General features: G+C 37.7%; 2 protein-coding genes across 7 annotated transcripts in view; one reads left to right on the top strand and one right to left on the bottom strand.

Moving 5' to 3' along the window:
* The window catches only part of LOC103612817 (acrosin-like), a 215,346-nt gene that overhangs the window by 119,100 nt on the left and 77,995 nt on the right, over positions 1-18,251 (bottom strand). The gene's annotated exons all lie outside the window — the stretch shown is intronic.
* The window catches only part of EPRS (glutamyl-prolyl-tRNA synthetase), a 36,779-nt gene continuing 20,663 nt past the window's right edge, over positions 2,136-18,251 (top strand). For 3 of the 5 annotated variants that reach the window (XM_017730044.1, XM_017730043.1, XM_008630342.2), the window contains exons 1-12: positions 2,136-2,220; positions 6,744-6,843; positions 8,667-8,823; positions 9,946-10,085; positions 10,734-10,834; positions 12,088-12,214; positions 12,752-12,944; positions 13,324-13,495; positions 14,008-14,241; positions 15,384-15,468; positions 15,806-15,865; positions 16,167-16,187. In XM_017730044.1, the coding sequence (XP_017585533.1) occupies positions 10,083-10,085; positions 10,734-10,834; positions 12,088-12,214; positions 12,752-12,944; positions 13,324-13,495; positions 14,008-14,241; positions 15,384-15,468; positions 15,806-15,865; positions 16,167-16,187 (996 nt within the window). In that variant the 5' untranslated portion in view covers positions 2,136-2,220; positions 6,744-6,843; positions 8,667-8,823; positions 9,946-10,082. The remainder of the gene's footprint in view (positions 2,221-6,743; positions 6,844-8,666; positions 8,824-9,945; positions 10,086-10,733; positions 10,835-12,087; positions 12,215-12,751; positions 12,945-13,323; positions 13,496-14,007; positions 14,242-15,383; positions 15,469-15,805; positions 15,866-16,166; positions 16,188-18,251) is intronic. The other 2 variants (XM_008630343.2, XM_017730042.1) reach the window with 1 other exon arrangement.

The raw sequence follows: 18,251 nt of genomic DNA, 5'->3' as shown, positions 1-18,251 counted from the left end.
TTCCTCCCGACCTTCCCGGGGCCGAGTGCCCACTGCGGCCCTGGCACCTGGCGGGGCGCGGGTGCCCAGCGGGTCCCTCTGGGCAGCTGCTCGGGCCGTGGCGAAGCGGCCGGCACTGGGCACAACTCGGGCTGAAGGAACTCGGGCACGGGTGCAGCCTCGGGTGACTTGGCACGTTGAGGTTGGATTTTCGAGGCAGCCCTAGTTCACGTTGCTTGTTCGTGAGCTCTGCTAGTGTGCTGCTGTCTTTCATTTTCAGTTCTAATTTGCTGCTAAAATTCCTCTCTGGGGAGCTGGCTCGAAGTTGCGCTGTGAAATCTTGCTTTCTCAGTTGCTTACTGCACTTCGATGTTATTTTGCCTTTAAAAATGTGAGAACCTCCTTCATTTCACTTCCGCCCATCTGGAAACAATCTTTTGTACGTGTTCCATACAATTTCTCCATTTTGTTCTAGCTATTCAAAATAAATTTGCTTCCTATTGTTCATCATAGTTTATTGATTTGTTTTTCTCTCTGTTATTCCCAAATGTATTTCAGAATTGAATACAACTTGCATGATTACTGATTCAAGGTGTAAAAACATATGAGTTTTAAATAAAATTTCTCCTGATACTTGTTTATACTGATTTGCCAGAAAAGAAAATGATGCAATATGAGTTGTGATTAACATCAGGTTTTGGGGTTTGGAGACTTATTTTCTTTGACAGCTGGTGAGTGGCACTGGAGGTTTATTTGAGGAGGTTGCATGATTGTGTCAGAAATATTACATATTACAGATGAAACATTTATATCAAGAAGACAAGCACACTCATCCTACTCATCCCTACTTCATACTCTTCATCATTTCTGCTGTGCAGTGGGAAAAGCATAGTAGCTTTTAATGTCATTAGTGTTAATTACATAGCTTGGTGCACATAATACTTGTCATTTTCAAAGCATTTCCATGCATGTTATTAAAATACTTACGTGTATTACTAACATTGCATAAGGGATGTCACCCCGAGTTTCACAGATGAATAGCTGAGGGATGAGAAGAAGAACCTTGACTTACGCTTAATACCACAAGAAGGGTTTTCAGCTGAGCAGAGGTGAGAGCTAGAGGATTCCTAGCGCCAGTGGTTTGTATTTAGGCCAGTGTATTAATAGCTTATAGTATCATCTGCCTTGGTAGCTGGAGCGTTGTTCTAGGGAAGATAAATTGCACAGCATGCTGTGGAGGCTGTAACAGGTTAGGTGCCTTTCCAGACCTAGAATACAGTCCTTTGGCTAGTTTGCCTATGCAAAAGCTTGCTGCCTTTGTACGTGCTTCTGAGCAAAGTAAAAGAACACCAGCTCCTCTGCTTGTGCTCAGCAGGCTGGCTCTGGAGCAGAGCCAGTGCAGAAACACAGCCAAGTGAGCTCAGTGCTTTGTTTCAGCTGCTGTGTCTGCTGTAGAGTGTCGACATCAGAGCAGGTTTGCATCAAGCCTCTTGGGCAGAGCTGTCTTCCAGTCAGTGGTGTAGCTGTCTTCCAGTCAGTGGTGTAGCCTAAAAACTTCAACAATTCTTTTCTTGCTGGAGACCATTTTTTAGTGTCACTGGTGAACTACTTATTCTGAAAACCCTGTGTAAGCTCCCTGCACATTTACATGGATCAAGTTTCTTGGTTTTGAATGGCTAATCTTTTAATAAACTTTAAATCAGGTTAAAAATAGTCTCATCCTTGTTCAGAAAGTACTGGTATATTCAGTAATTGATCTCCTTTGATGCGTGTGTCAGGGCTGGGATGGAGTACATTAGTAATACTGCTCAGTAATTAAGAGCTTTTTGATTACATTCTCCTCATATACTGGGGGACAGGACTAATTTTTGCCATACCCTTTGGAAGCAAATGTATTGCAGCTGACACTTGCTGAGCTCACTGCAGATCACTGTGTGCTGGACATTATCAATTTGAAGCTGTAAGGATTGCCAAGAAGAAGCCTCTTGCATATGAGACTGAGCATTGATTTTTTTGTTTCCCTGGGCATTCTTACTTGAAGGAGCCAGTTCAGTCACCTGGTGCTATTGGATAAGAGATGTAACTGGTTGGTTGTAACTGTGAAAGGTATCTCTCCCAGAAGGAAGTTCAGTAACTTTTTCTCTTGTTTTTTCAAGGAGCTCTGCTGACGGTGGAGCATGTGAAGAATGATGTTGAAATTTCAGTGCAAGAAGGCAAGGAAACCATCCTCTGTGTGTCCGAGTAAGTGACTTTGCATCTCTCCTTCTACCTTTGGGTCAGCAGTTTTAAAAATCACATGGTTGTAACACTGACAGTAACCTTTTGAGGTAGGAGGAAGAGAAAAAGAATACAGTTTTATTCATCACTGCATTACTGTATGTAATGCAGTACACTGCATGTACTCTGTAGCACAGGCAAAACATTTACAATATATTCTCCACTAGATCTTTTTGGGAAAAACTCTTCTGTTTTTATTTGCATGTACCTATGTATAATCATTTATGCTGTACCAGTCACTTTATTGTTTAGGACTTTTTGTGGTGCCATGGATTAGCAACAGCAAGGCCATTTTATATCAGACAGTTTTGGTGTATAAGATTTCTTGTACTTGTATGTGTGTGGTGGACTGAAATTTAAATGTTTAGGTGAAATTATTTTAGGCTCCCTCCTGTGTGTGTATAAGCAAAGGCACGATGTTATCTCAGGAAAGTGCTAATTACCTGTGCTGTGCTATCTGGTGTATCCATCTGCACACTGTAGAAAGAGTATTGGGAATTTTTGTAGTAATCTATTGTCTGTCCTTTTAAAAATACTCTGCCATTGGAATGAATAATTTCAAGTTTGAGGCATGAAGATGTTTTTTACAATCTGAGTAAGATCAAATGCCTATCAGAAATGCAGGAGTAACACTGTTAGTTTTGGGAAGCTGCACTGTCATCTTAAATTCCATATCAGTTAAGACATTTGGATGTATCAAGAGGAGATATCCTGCTGACTGGCATATCAGTGGAAACTCTGGCATTTAGTATCTACAGTAAGGAGCATATTTGTAAACATAAGCATAGCAGTTGTAACTTAAAGTATACTAACACCATGATGAATTTGGAATTGCTGATTATAGTTTTTGAACACTGATTGTTTTTTAGAAGATCAGGGGTAAATCTGTTGTTCATGGACTTGCTGGCAAACTCTCGTTTTGTGAGCTAATTCAGTAGAAGATGCTGTTAAAGCCACCAATGCATCATAGATTGGAATACCTGCATGTCTCTAGAATGGCTATAGAAGCAACATATTTCATCTTGTATTGCAGAGTTACTGACTTGCTCCCCATAAATTAACACCAACTGAGCATTTCCATGTCTTCTAAGCTTAGGTAAAGAACTTGTCACTATGTACATATATTTGCAGAAAATCAAAGCAGAGGAAGAGTCACAGTCTTCAGTCATGGTTGTTTTACTGGTTGCAAATATTGTTTTCTGGTTTAAAATGTTGGACCTGAACTCAGATAGGAGTTCTTATATAATGTTGTCTTTTGCTGTGCCTGGATAGCCTTAAATAGAATGGGTTCTAGTCTAAAAATTTTAGTGTTCTGTGCCTGGTGATGGCATTGAATTTGTGGTTTTGAATTAACGCAAGAGAAATGTGACAGGTTGTATTGGGATTTAATTGGTATAGCTTTAATAATCTTCAGTGTGTGTTTTGCACGTGTGGGACACAGCTTGCATAACAGAAAGTTAATTGGATATTTTTTAGTTGCAGGAGAAAGTTTTCCCCTTAAGTAGCCTTAGTCAGGTTTAGATTTTGTTTGACAGTTTAGGCAGTGTATGGATGTGTATGTCAAAATATATGAATACACTCCTGTGACACTTGGAAATTATCTTGGAATATTTTAAATGTATATACTTGGCTTTGAAATAATATTTAATTTTGTTGAATAATTTAGTATTACCGTGCCTTCTTCCTACTGCATTGCAAAACCACTCACTTGGGCTAAAATGGAGCTTGTCAGAAATGTAAAGCAAACGCTCTTCTTCTGCACTTTGGCCCCGTGTGGATAATGTCTAGAATCATGGTTCCATCAGATGGAAATTTTTGTGTGTTAGTGTCCTCTCATCCCTGGCATTGGCTTATGTTCAAGAAGTTATTCCAGATGTCAATATTGCATTAGTTTTCCCTAGCTTGGTTGTACAATCATTTTAAAAATTGATTCTCTACCTTAAAGTCTGTTAAAAGTGTATCTGCAATGTGAGAAGCATCAGCTGAACTCATATCTCAACTAATGCTTTTGGTAAATGGATCTCATGGCATCAGTTCTGCTGAAGCATCTTGTTTTGGCATGATGTGAAAAGCACTTGGGATGTTTCAGGTTTTGATTTTTTTTTTTTTCAGGAATCCATTAGTTCTAATGACTTCCCTTGAACAAGAAAGAACATTTTATTTGTGATTCTTCTAGGTTCTGTTTTGAAGCTCAGTTAAAATCTGGTGACAAAATTTTCAGCTAACTAGCTGAAACTTAGCTGTCAGCTAGCTACCTGAAAGGTTTATCGCTAATTTGAGATGATAAATTTTATTTTAAAGGTTGTTTTTGAAGCCTTGGCTTCAAAACTTTGTGTAGTAATAGATCCTAAGCAAACCACTCTGCTGAGTGCTGATGGCTTTATGGAGAGTTTTGGTATGCCTCTGTCTTTCAGGTAACAAACTGCAGTAGAACTTTTGTGTTTTGTGTGGTGAGCACATGCACGTTTCAGAGTACTTATTCCTCTGAGGCAGGTGAATCCAACCATTCTGGAAAGCTTTTTGCAAGACAATTCAATAAGGGTTTATTATGATTGGAAATAATTTGTGTTTTGTTTTGTTGTTTGTTGTTGTGTTTGTTTTGGTTTTGTTTATTTGGGTTTTTTGTTTTGTGTTTGCTGGGTTTTTTTGTTCCTTTTCCCCATCTTGTCTTGTACTTCTTGAATTTTTGCCCTGGTGTAATTATGTGGCATTTCATGTCACTCTCAAGAGCTGCTCTTTGCCTGTAACATTGCATTGGCTCTGTTCATTTTTCCTTACTTATCTGGAGTTAGCAGGCACTGGCTGCAAAGAGCCTTTTATAACTTTCCCAAAGAGGTCAATTAGTGCTGTTTGGGTGGAAGTATTTTGTTTTTCCTGAAGAAAATAACAACTTTTAAAGCATAAATAAGATTTTACTCAGAGTAACATTTTCCCTTTTCATACATTTATTCAGTTTTGCTTGAGTAATCAAGGGGTATTTGTTTTGGTGTGAACTAGTGAAATAATGAAAGTGCATTTCACAGGCTTTTCAAATGAAAATGTATTGGAAGTGTTTTGTTTTTCTCAGTTTGAAAAAAGCTTCATTAAAATCTGATGGTGTGAAATTAGAATAGGATACACTTTGTGTAATTTAAACACCCTACTGTGACTTCTGGTTTTAGTTATATTTTATGGCTCTTATATATATTTACTGGATCCTAGATGCTTGGAAACCAGGCAAAATTAAAAACAAGCAAACAAAAAGCCCCTCCCACTGAACTATATTCATTAGGTTTTACTGCAATTATCCTAATGAGACTGTCTGATCCATTTCTACTAAAAATGGGACACATTCTAATTGTTAATATATCAAGAAGTCTTCTGTATAATTTTCAAAGCTTTTGTTGATCTTTGCAAGGCTTGAGGGCTATCAGAATTCTTTTAATTTTATAAAGGACACAGTAGGTACAAAAGGAAATAGAGGACAATGACAGAACAGAAGTGGAACCTTGGCTGGACAAGTTGGAGTGTAGCATTCAGTCCATTAAAGACCACTTATAGGGACTCCTTTTGTTGATGTCAACGCTTGATTTAGAAGCAATTGGAGCTCTATTTTTGCAGTCTGCATCTATGTGGAACTGTACAGTAGAGATGAGTATAATCTGGAGAACTGATGCTTGTGATGCATCTTTCTTCCAAAGCTGTTTAGTAAATATTAGTTTATCTTAGACTAATTGGAAGCTAGATTTCTGACAGTATGCAGCTTTCTTTGATACTGTATATAATGTGGAAAAGGGACATGAAAACAAAGAGAGGAATATGCCCTTTGGAGAGCCTTTCTTCTGCAGATCTATTGAAAACTTTCGTAAGTGGAATGGGGACAACAAATTCAAATTAGTTGTCTCCTCCTTTTATCTGGAGGAGATTGGGTAAAAAAACAAATACAGGCAGGCGAGTTTCTTCACCAGGGGATGGTCTCTGTGAAGTGTGAATTAAGTAAAGTGAGTAATAAAAGGACAGGGTTTTTTCCCCTGATACTAGCCCTTAAAACCATGATGAAGACCTCTCAATTCTTCTGTTGATTCACTAGGAATCCTCTTCAAAGTCATCCTTCTTTTATGAAGAGAAAACAAATATTGATTAGCTCCTTATAATCTGGAAAATCTGTAGCTCAGGTTATACTTACGAATTCTGTCAGATGTGGAGAAAGTTTTAGTATTTGAAAGAATAATCAGAATCTTATTTTCTTATTTTCAGCCTAAAAAAAATTCTTTCATATTTAGAAGCTTATTATTCCATCTGGTGGTAGAAAAGCAAGGACTTATTTATTCTTGTGCTAGGTTTATTTATTATTTTTTTTTACTCTGGTGACCTGGTACCTGTTGGTTTACAGGGAAGTTATTTTGTGTTTGCTTTGCACATGTTTCAGCTATGTGTGTGCAATTAAAGTTGAACTGACTGGATGTAGTAATTTAACCTACGTTTGTCTTGCCTCTTTCTGTTTTTAGGCAAGTTTCATTTACCGATGTGAATTCAATAGCTCGGTACCTGGCTCGAGTTGCTGCCTCTGCTGGGTTGTATGGCTCAAATCTTTTGGAACACACTGAGGTGAGAAGGAATCACAGAATCATAACATGGTTTGGGTTGGAAGGGACCTTAAAGACCATTTATTTCCAACCACCTCCTGTGGGTAGGGACACTTTCTGCTAGACCAGGTTGCTCAAAACCCCATCCATCGTGGCCTTGAATCATGCTCTTCTCTCTTGGTTTTGTTTTTTTCTTTTCCTTTTTTTCTCTTTTTGCCTGTTCAATGTTTGCAGGGGCAGGGGTGTGTTTTGGGATTGGGGTTTTTTTGACCTTGTGTCTGTTGTTCTGCGTTTTACTGTTAGACTGAGGTTCCAGCTATGTGGGATGCTGAGGGTTTTGTTTTGCTACGCTTCCTCCTTTGTATAAAGTAGACTGAGAAGTCTGAGCTTTGGAAGGATTGCCCTTTCCCACCCCTGCAATAGCAGCTCCTAAACTGACAGCTCACTAATATAAAATAATTCAGGTTGGAAGGTGATACATGGGATTTTCCCTTCTCACTTTCCTCAGCTCTGTTGCCACCAGTTGCTACCTTGTAACATTTCAGTGTAACACCAAGGAACACTGTGTGGCATTGTAATCCTGTAGCAGTTTTTGCTCTATATGATAGACAAAACCCTGACCCCAGTTTCCTCCTAGGTCTAGCTCAGAATAATCAATCATATGCTGAATTTTAAGTTGATAACTGAAACTAGCAGACAAATTGAAATTACTTTCCTCTGAAATTTGGGGAGGGATGGAAGGACTTGATTCAAGTCTTTTCTACAAGTCTTCAGGTCTTTTTTACTTGAAGCCAGTAGTAATCACTCTTCAGCCCCCATAGCTGGTCTCAAGGGAAGTGTTGTCTTAGTATTTTGCCTGTGAGGCATTAAAAAAGTTGTAAGTTACCTTGTGGCTATTTAAAATTTCTGTCCAAATCCCTTGTTTTTAAGTTAAGACCAGACCTCAGCAAACACACTTTTGGGGCTGGTATTTCTGATACAATACTTCTTTTCACTTCTGCCTCTTTCAAAAATAATACTGTACTTGGAGAAGTACGGTGACAGCTGCATTTGTGGTGCACATATTTTGGCGTGTAACTGCAAATGACTGAACTGAATTCTGTGGTGGTTGTAATTACATCTGTGCCTGCCACGTTGGCTTGAACGTTGGAAGGATTCCTGTTGCAGTTTGCAGAACACTTACACATGAAATAGGACCAGAGGAGTAGAAGAGACACTGAGTCTCTTGCAGAGTTGAGGGGTACAGTTTATAGACAGGGCTACATTATTAACCAGCCTAATTCTTCATAGTTTTTTGTACGTTTATGTACAAAGATAGATGAAAAAAAACTTCTGCGGAGAGGGGAGTAGGACTTGTGAAGGGGTGGGGTTTGATTTCTTCAAATCTAAAAGGACATGAGGAAGAGAAGATAGGGACTGAAGGGAAAATGGTATACTTAACCAGCAGCAGCACCAGGAAGATCAAATAGGTCACAAATATGGTATCTAAATAGTTAAGGGATAATGGTATTATTATATGCTCTGTGTCATAAGTGAGTACCTAAGAACTGCTTATTATTCTGCTGATGAGAATAACTTCAGTGCAGCTGGTGTTTTCAGCAGTTGAATTCATGCTGAAGGAAGAAATTAAATTTTGTCATTTGGTATAGTTCTGGGTGAATTTTTCAGTGTAATTTATTTTAAGTAGTCTTTCAACGTACATTATGATCTGATATATTTAATGCTAATGTTCCTGTTAATGTTTTCTGTTCAGCTATTAGATCGACTGTGTATTATTCAGTTATTTAACAAACTTAATTCTCATTCCTTCAGTAACTTTAACTGTCTTTTGTCCCTTCAAACAAGATTGACCATTGGCTGGAGTTCAGTGCTACAAAGTTATCCACTGCCAGCCAGTTCCCTTCAGCCGTCCAAGAACTCAACCACTGTCTGTCTCTACGGACCTACTTGGTGGGAAACTCTCTGAGTCTTGCAGATGTGTGTGTTTGGGCTGTCCTAAAAGGTACTGGTTTATGTTCTCTGTTTCATTGGCTTGCAATCAGTATACAACAGAAATCCCCAGTTTTTCTTTTTTGTGGATGCTAGTGGTGATTCTTAGGTGTATGACAGACTATGTACTGTCATGCACACTTCTGTGTCCAGTGCATCACTAGTGATGGCAATCGTATAGCTTAGGAAACCCTAGATCTTATTTTTAAATTGTTGTTACATTTGGAAATTTATGAGATGTAATACCTAGGTGGAATTTTTTCTAACTTCTTGTGTTAATAATTGTAATAGCATCTTTTATTGCCTGTTGCCTCAATACAAAAATGTGCAATGTAAAATTATATGCACAGACCTTTCCATGACATTATCTTGGCAGAGGAAATTTCTTTGGTGTTTACTTTGAATTATTAAAAGAGGTACATGTTACTCTGCGAAATACCCTTCAGAGGTTAAAGAAGCTTTGATGATATTTTTTTATGGATTTGGTTTTTATTTTCTCTTAGCTCTGTATCTAAAGGTAGTAGATGACAATCTGCCATTCAGTATAACCAGATTCCACTTGAAACTAAGGTGCATAATTAAGATTAAAAGCTAGCAGCTTTTGGTATTTTTTCAAAGTTGCTGCTCTTGAGGGAAATCTGAAGGGAGTGTCCTGTTTTTTCCCTCCTTTTCCCCATCAGAATCCTTCTAGTGAAGTTGTGTTCCTTGGAAATGAGATTGTGGGAATACAGCCCTGCAGAAATAAAGGGTGGTATTGGCACATATTTCACTTATGATAAAGCTTAGAAAACATCAAATGTACACACAATAAAAGGATATCCTATATTTCTGTCTTGAAATGAAGTTGCTACTAATTTTGAGGTGGATGTTGCAAAGAAAAATGTGTGTTGACTGTTCCCCCTCACCTTCTGCTGTGATGAATCCAAGAAGGAATGCAGTATGTTTTGGGTTTGAAGGGAATTTGTTTCTTTAATTTGATTTTGAATGACTTGTGTCCCTGTGACACAAGTAGAGAAGAGAGAGTAAGTAGATTTTTAAAATCAAAATCTTTTTTTAGTCTTAAAAAGCTGCTGTTGATAAAAGTAATTTTATTTTTATAATTTAATAACTTGAAAAATGATTTGTTTTCTAACAGGTAATAGCACGTGGCAAGAGCAATTAGAGCAAAACAAAGCTCCTGTGCATGCAAAGCGATGGTACAACTTCCTTGAGGTACAACGCGCTTTCCAGTCAGTAGGAGCCAAGTGGGCTGCTGGTGCACCAAAGGTTAAAATGGTAAGATTTACTCAGATCCTCTGGAGAGAGTAGCTTTATTCCTGTGAATACACTGCAAGATATTTTTTTTTTTTTTTTAGTTAGAGAATTAAAAATTAAAAGTAAGCAGTCGTACAGTGAACTAAACTTTTAAACTCTTGTTTACAGATAAAGCTGTCGCTTTCAAATTTAGAAAGGCATGAGTTGTGTAGTCCAGCGCTTAAGTGGAATCGTGGAAATATGGCACCTCTTCTTTTAATCAGCATTGCTCTTTAGATACATTGTTTGCTTTTTCTAGAAAGAGTTTGAGATTCGGATGGAGCTGCAAAGGTTGCACTCTTCAGTTGACTGAATTTGTTAATCACATTCAGTTAAGAACACTAAGATATAAAACCTTAACTAGCAATTGTTTTCTCCTATGGAATAAATTAGACAAGTTGGTGGGACTTCTCAGTCCTGGACCAGATTTGAAGACAAAATAACTTAAAACTCTAGAATTAATCTTGTTTTGGAGTGCCTTGAGTAATGTGAAAGTTGTGAAGAGATGAGTTTGGGGTCCAATGTGGCAGCTTATAGGTTTGAAAGGAGAATTTGATACAGAAGGTATTATCTACAGTTTTATATCTGATTTTACAGCTAATACAAACTATAATTATGTCTTTTTTCAAGGCAACAGAAAAAGAAAAGAAAGCGGATGTTGGGAAGTTTGTTGAACTTCCTGGTGCAGAGATGGGAAAGGTCATTGTAAGGTTTCCTCCTGAAGCAAGTGGGTAAGAAACATGAATACTTTGAGAAAGTTCTATTTGTGTTTTGTCTTTAAAAAAAAAGTGCTTTGGTGAAGATGTTAATCAGCTTATCAGACAAGGCTGCTAAACCAAATGAGTGTTAAAGCTTTGTCTTCACTAGAGCTGTTGATTCACTTCTCCTCTATACTCCACTGCACTGTTCCTTGGCCTTGGAATAGGGAGGTTGGTGGTGAGGTGATGTGGTGCTGCTCAGCAGTGGGATTAGGAGAAGCAGGAGGATGGCATTTGCATCGATGACGGATGTGTGTGCCCTGCCAGGAGCTATGACGTGGACATGCAGTCCTTATGAAATGGGTCAAGGGACTCAGTGCTTTCCAAGGAAGCTTAGATTTGAGAAAGGAAAGATGTATGGGATAGCCTTCCTGGGGGAAGCTTGACACCAGATGTATAATGGAGGCTCGGGGGCCCAGGCTGTATGGAATACCAAAGCACAAACTCCTTAAAGACCACACAGAGGAGATGTGATGAGCCAGTATAATAAATTCAATTTTCAGCCAGCTTTTAATTTTCTGTTTCTTTTTGGAATTGCCTGATGACCTATAAAATTTCCATGATTGCATTTGTTCATTAAACTGGCTGTTCAGCATCACATGACTTTTGTAGTTGTGTTTCTTACTCTATTAGTCCAGTATAAACTGTTTCTAAAATATTGTAAATTATGTATTGTATACATGTATGTGCATAACATTCTCAACTTACTTTAGTAGTTTTTAGTGTCTTAATCCTGGTGTTTTAAAACACTGTTCTTCAGGGACATGTTATTCTCTTTTTGTAAGAGATTTTCATTTTGTGGATTTGGGGATTTATATTTAGTTTAAAATGTCAATAGCTTTATAGCTTATGTTGAAAAATACACAGCAACCACCAAATTCCACTCTTGTGAATGTGGGAGGTTCAGATTATCTGGTAGCTGCTACTGGGTATCATCAACAGTTGGTTTAAGTTAGTCTGTAAAAGTGGAGATAAATGCAGTCGTTATATCCATAACGACACTCTAATTTACAGATTTAGATATTATTAGCAGTTAACTACTAAATTTATGAAAGAAGAACCATAATCTACTTTCATAAATGTATAGTGTTTCAACCAATATCCTAGGTTGGTTTGTTTGTTACACTTAGGTATTGCTTTCCATTCTTTCTCCTTCCCTCAGAAATAAAGAAGTCTAGCTGAAGTAGTTCTGGTGTATAGATTTTTTTTTTTTTTTTCCTTTTTAGATATCTGCATATTGGTCATGCCAAAGCTGCCCTGCTAAATCAGCACTACCAAGTTAACTTTAAAGGAAAACTTATTATGAGATTTGATGACACAAATCCAGAAAAAGAGAAAGAAGACTTTGAAAAGGTATGATAAGAGAGCAGAGAAATCCAATTGCTGTGTAGCTAATTCAAGGGGAACTGACATGGAGATCTGCTAATGCCCACTTTTTTTGCACTAGGTTTTTACAATATTAGTGTTACACTTAAGTTTTATGATTTGAAGGAATTTCTGTCAACTTTACCTTAAAAAGCTTAAAGCCCTTTTATTGGTAGCTGGTTTCTTCCCTTTGTCCAATATTTATTTTACAGTAGGTAGATAGGCAATTCTTGCAATGCAGTGTTGTTTTCATTGCACAAAACTTGTCCTTAACAAGTAATTTGTTTCTGCTTTCATCTCCTTTTCTCGTCCTACTTCCTTCTTGAAGTTAAGTCTGACCTCGTGTGATTATAGGCTGTGAATGAATGAGAAGTGCATGCCTCTCTCTTCTTTCATGCTTATTATTTTGGCTTATCCTTCCTGGACAATGGAGCATTAAAAACACCACATCTGACATGAAGAGGATAAAGTTTTAAGAAAGCTACCTTTCCTGAGTGTTACAGTGTACGATTTCACGCTTTGCAGGTTATTCTCGAAGACGTTGCCATGCTGCACATCAAACCGGATCAATTTACATATACCTCAGATCACTTTGAAACAATAATGAAATATGCTGAGAAGCTTATTCAAGAAGGGAAGGCATATGTGGATGACACTCCTGCAGAACAGATGAAAGCAGAGCGTGAGCAAAGAGTGGAATCTAAACACAGAAATAACTGTAAGATATTTTAAGCTTCAGTCTTGCTTTCTTACCTTTTTGATTTGGCATCAAAACTTGATTTTTATTAACAAATATGAGTGAGATTACTGAATTGCGTATCTTCAAGGTCCTTACAAGGACTTGGAAGTGTTTAGTGCTTTGTTCTACAAGGCTGGATGGATTAAGTATACATTTAGAGCAGTGCAGTAAACGTGTGTATGTATGAATTCATCACCAGTCATTACCACTTAAAAAATTCAAGATGTAAAATGTGTGAAAATAAATTCCAGTGTCTAAAGAGGGGGGTGACACTGATTTTTGTTACTGCAGTAATAAAACTTGGTTCTGTATCATCTTCATAATACCTTAGAAAATGGTTTATTTTTGTTGTTCTTAGGTGTTAATAAGAATCTACAAATGTGGGAAGAAATGAAAAAGGGAACAGAATATGGACAAACTTGCTGTCTACGAGCAAAAATAGATATGAGTAGTAATAATGGATGTATGAGGGATCCAACTCTTTATCGTTGTAAAAACCAGCCTCACCCTCGGACTGGAAGTACTTACAAGTATGTCCCACTTTCTTCTTGTGTGGCCTGTAACTTTTGCTCTTTTGAGGGCATTTACCATTCCTTAGTAAACTTCTTTTGATACTTGGAACCTGCTGGCATTTTTCAACCAGAATATGTGATGAGTCTCCTGACTTTCTGAAACTTGGGCAAGTGACTTTTAAAACCTGTGAGTTGGCCATCATGGTGAGCAGTGAATATTATTTCAGTTTTGGTCCTTACATGTGTTTAAAAAAAACACTAGCAGTGTAGGGTTGTTTTTTTAGGCTTGAATATTAAGGCTGTGGTCAGTTAATTTCTTGAAGGCTTCCTTTGTCTTAAAAATGTTTTGCCCCCTGGATCTTTTTGTGGACAATTTGTTGTGTATGTGTTATTTTAGTCTTGATCTGAAAGTTTTCAGGATCATAGGTTATAAATATTCATAATATATGAATATAAATTGTGCTGAGTTTAAATGTTTATGTGGGAGGAAAGTTTTGTTCTGCCCTGCTAATTAAAGATCTTTTTGTCAGGGTTTATCCCACGTACGACTTCGCCTGCCCCATTGTTGATAGTATTGAAGGTGTCACACATGCACTGAGAACAACTGAATACCATGACAGAGATGAACAATTCTACTGGATTATTGAGGCTCTGGGCATAAGGAAACCATATATATGGGAGTATAGCAGGCTGAACCTCAACAACACTGTGCTCTCCAAGAGAAAGCTCACATGGTTTGTCAACGAAGGCCTTGTGGATGGATGGTATGTTCCATGGCTGTAGCTCAGCAGTGTTTCCTAAGATCCTCATGGCTGGCACATTCATTTTCACTTTGGGACAGTATAAATGAATATTTAAACAATATTTAAGAATATAGATTAATTACAGTGGCTTCTGCACGTATAACATGTCTGTTTCCTACTCTACAGTGGCTATGTACATACATATTAATGTCTGTAATAAACATGAGGCAGTTATTTTTGGACTCTGGCTTTTGCTGTGGGTGCCACTTACACATTGTCCACTCTTGAGTCATTGGATGTTGTCATTGGAGTCATTCCTAAGCAATGCCAGAAGAGGGCCTGGATTGAAGTACTTCTGTTCATCTAGTCAAATACACCAACTTCTCTCCCACCTGCCCTCCCCCTCCTTCCTGCTGTTAATTTTTTCAGATTAGTTCAATTTCTACAAACAGTGATTGGTGGACTAGTTGCCTAGTTGTCAGTTGAGTTGGAAGCTTAGATTCCTACTTCATGCATGGAGCCACTTTGCTAGAGCCAAATTTATCCTTTCCTCCCCCTGCCCTTTTTTCTTTCCCATGAGGTGTAGCTGGTCTTATGAAGACCTTTCCTTCCCTAAGCCTCCCTGTTAGGTCTTCAGCAAGGTTTGATTCACATTCCCACCAACTCAAATGTTACATTGCAGATTAGGCCTTTTTGTTTTTTCCATCAGAGAAAAAAAATCATAGAATTCTATCATTTATTTCATCAAGAGAGAGCATTGTCACGGTCACTCATCTGTTTCTGGTTTCTCTTGAATGAGAAAGAATCAAGCTTTGTTGTTTCAAGTAACAGTTTTCAGGTGCCATTGGAAAGGAAATATTGGATAAGGAAATAACTTTTCCTTGCTCATTTTTGACAGACCTAAGATTGCACAGATACAGGAAAATGGCCACTTCACTGAGAGGTGGCTTCCCTTCCTGAGGTGAGGGGGAAGACCTCCGTATGTTTTGTATGGATAAGAGCTCAGTCTTTTCAGTTAGGTGTTCCCACCTAGCTGTGAGTTCACTTAAGTAAAATACACTGAATCTGTGCCTTTCATGTGTGGCAGTATTAATAAAGTTTTGATCAGTGTAGAATTTAGAGAATTTGGGATGTGACACTGATGAAATACCTTTTTCCACTAGGGATGACCCAAGATTTCCCACTGTGCGGGGTGTCCTGAGAAGAGGCATGACAGTTGAAGGGCTCAAACAGTTTATTGCTGCTCAGGTGGGTGTTCTCTTCTGATTCTTTGAATCTCCCTTGATAAGGTCAAGTTCTTGTGAAGCTTCAGTTAGTGTCCTTGTCACTGGGAAGTTTCTTTTGAAGTTTTACTACTTTGACATGTATTGCTTCAACAATGTTAGCACCTGTGAGTAGCTCTTCGCAAAATGAGCTTGCAGGGTTCTTACTTGAGAAGGGTTTATTTTGCAAGTTCAAAAATTGTTTTTGATGAAAGCAAACCATAGAGGTTTTCAGTTTAAAGAACTTTGTTTTAAATTAGTCTAAGAGCTAGAATATTTATATTAATGTAGTGTTGGTTTGGGTTTGTTTTTTTTTTTTCCAGGGCTCCTCTCGATCTGTCGTGAATATGGAGTGGGATAAAATTTGGTCCTTTAACAAAAAGGTATGTGTTTACTTGGATTTGATGCTACTCCTGATATCCTCTTTCTAGGAAACTAGACTCTTATGTAGAGAATCCAGCATTCATTGGAGTGCTTATCACAACAAGTAGCAGTTGCAGTATGCTGCATCATTTGGCACACTCAGGAAAATGGAATGTCCCCCCCTTCTAACCTGAAGAAGCTCCAATCCTATTGATTCTCCTATACCAGTACTTACTTGTCTTACTTAGTAGTATGGGAAAAGATAATGGTATTTGCTGTAAATCTGATCTGAAAACTGCATTTCATTTTTCTGCTTTCAAGCTGCGAGCTATCTGTAAGAAGGTATTACTTAATGCTTTTTACCTTAGCATATAGCTTACAGTGCTGTAAGCATACATAGCATAAGCTATCATTTTGCAGCTTCATAGCACAGTCACACTTGCTTGTATAACAGGAGCTCTACAAACCCACTGAAAATGCATTATTCCTAGTTTTCAAAGGCTGCCCACCTCTGGTTTGGCTGATTTGTCAACATAAACACAAATCTGCTCCGATTTGGTTCACGTTGGCCACGATCCTTTCTGTGGCAAAAGGACGAACGTGCTGCGTACTCTGCCTGTGGAGATCAAGCCAGCACTGCTGGAGTTTCTGACTGAATGGCAAATCAGGAATATTGCATCTTGACATGATGAGTCGCTTTTTGGCAGCAGATGCTTGGACACTATAATAAGGCGATTTGTTTTCATGAGGATTGCATATTTTGTGTGATTGTGGAAACACCTGTTATTTTGCATTGGGATTCCTGCTTGGTTTTGCTTAGATAGTACCCAGATCTGTTCATTTAAATAGTTTTTGCTTGTCTGGCATGTGTCTTGTATTTCTTCTTTTTTTTGCATTTGATTTGCTACATACACATAGGTTTATGAATTGGTTCTTTCTGTTGCTGCATATATTTATGACTAACAACTGGTTTGAGGGGAAAAATCTAAAATGGACTGTCAAGGCTCATTTTTTTTAAACTGACTTTTAAACTGAGTTTCTTAGACCTCTGACTCAGCTCCTTGTACAGCACCTTATTTATTAGCCAGTTTTATTTACATGTGTCTGTGCAGATTGTAAACTATCTGCAATATGAGCAAAACATTTGGCTGCTCACAGGTAGTTCTGAGCTCATCAGTGTGAGAACTCATATTTTATAGGTGATCCTGTAATTTTTAGCACCTGTCACCTGAGGAGGGATTGTGACATTTAATGAATAAAAAAAAAAGAACCTCGTAATAACACTATAAAATCTAGTCATGTAATTATCAAAATTAAGATACTAAATTATATGATACCCTTACATTTTGAGATACATACACAAGTCCTTTTTCAAAATGTATGTCAAACATTTAGGAGTCTGACTTGAGTGACTACTAACTTTAAAAAGTGTGTCTTCTTAAAAGTGTATCATCATATCACTTTATCAGCTAATGTCAAGTAATTAGAAGCTAAATACTTTTCTCCAAAATATAGAAAAATATGTAACTGTGTAGCTTTTCACTTGAGCAGGAATAAACCAAGGAGAGGAAAAACCACTTTATATTAATAAAAGCAGGTGTTTTCCTATGTGTTAGTTTCCAGTTAAAATGGTAGATCTCTGATATTCCTTTTGCCCTTAGATGACTGCTTTACTTGAATTATGTATTTAAGTGCCTTTGAACAATTTGACAAACCAGTATTTCAGGTATGAAAAACTGTGAAAAACTACAGCAGCTAAGTTTGATAAGGGGCAATAAAAATACAGGAAGACATCCTAGTGGTACTTTTTTCTTGTCAAACTCATGTTGTAGAATATTAATGAAGTCAATATTATGGTGTTGCCTTATTATAGTATCTAATGTGTCTGTAGTAAAATTGCAGACTTAATTGGTGCCTCCTCTACAGCCAGTTCTGTCACTGATTCTGCTGGAGTACTGGCCTGGAGAATGAGTATGGGATCAGGTCTTGTGCTGCTGGAAAAAGAACAAACTCCACTTATAAATAAATGCTTTAAATTTAGTTAAGAGAAAGTGGTTCAGATGTAATAGCCTATGTGCACAGTAGCACTATATCAGAGTACATTTTTGTGTCTTCCCTGTGAGGCATTGGGTCATAATTTTGGTTACTTCTGGTGTCAGTAGTACCCAATCCAGCTTTTATTCAGAGTATTTTAGTAAAGATTGGAAATTGTAAAGTATTACCACTTGTAGTTTTCTCACTATTCTGTAGCTTTGGGTGAAAGTGATGTTAAAGCAAACTTTGAAAAAATGCAGTAACATAAAGAATACCAGTTAATATTCCTTTTTTTTTCGTGGCTATTTTTTTGTACAGCATCTTATTTCTTTGTCAGTGGCATCTATTCATGATCCACCTCATTTGTTTTCT

Source organism: Corvus brachyrhynchos, unplaced genomic scaffold, assembly GCF_000691975.1.
Source record: "Corvus brachyrhynchos isolate BGI_N302 unplaced genomic scaffold, ASM69197v1 scaffold101, whole genome shotgun sequence".
NCBI lineage: Eukaryota > Metazoa > Chordata > Aves > Passeriformes > Corvidae > Corvus > Corvus brachyrhynchos.
This window is presented reverse-complemented; position numbering and strand designations above follow the sequence as displayed.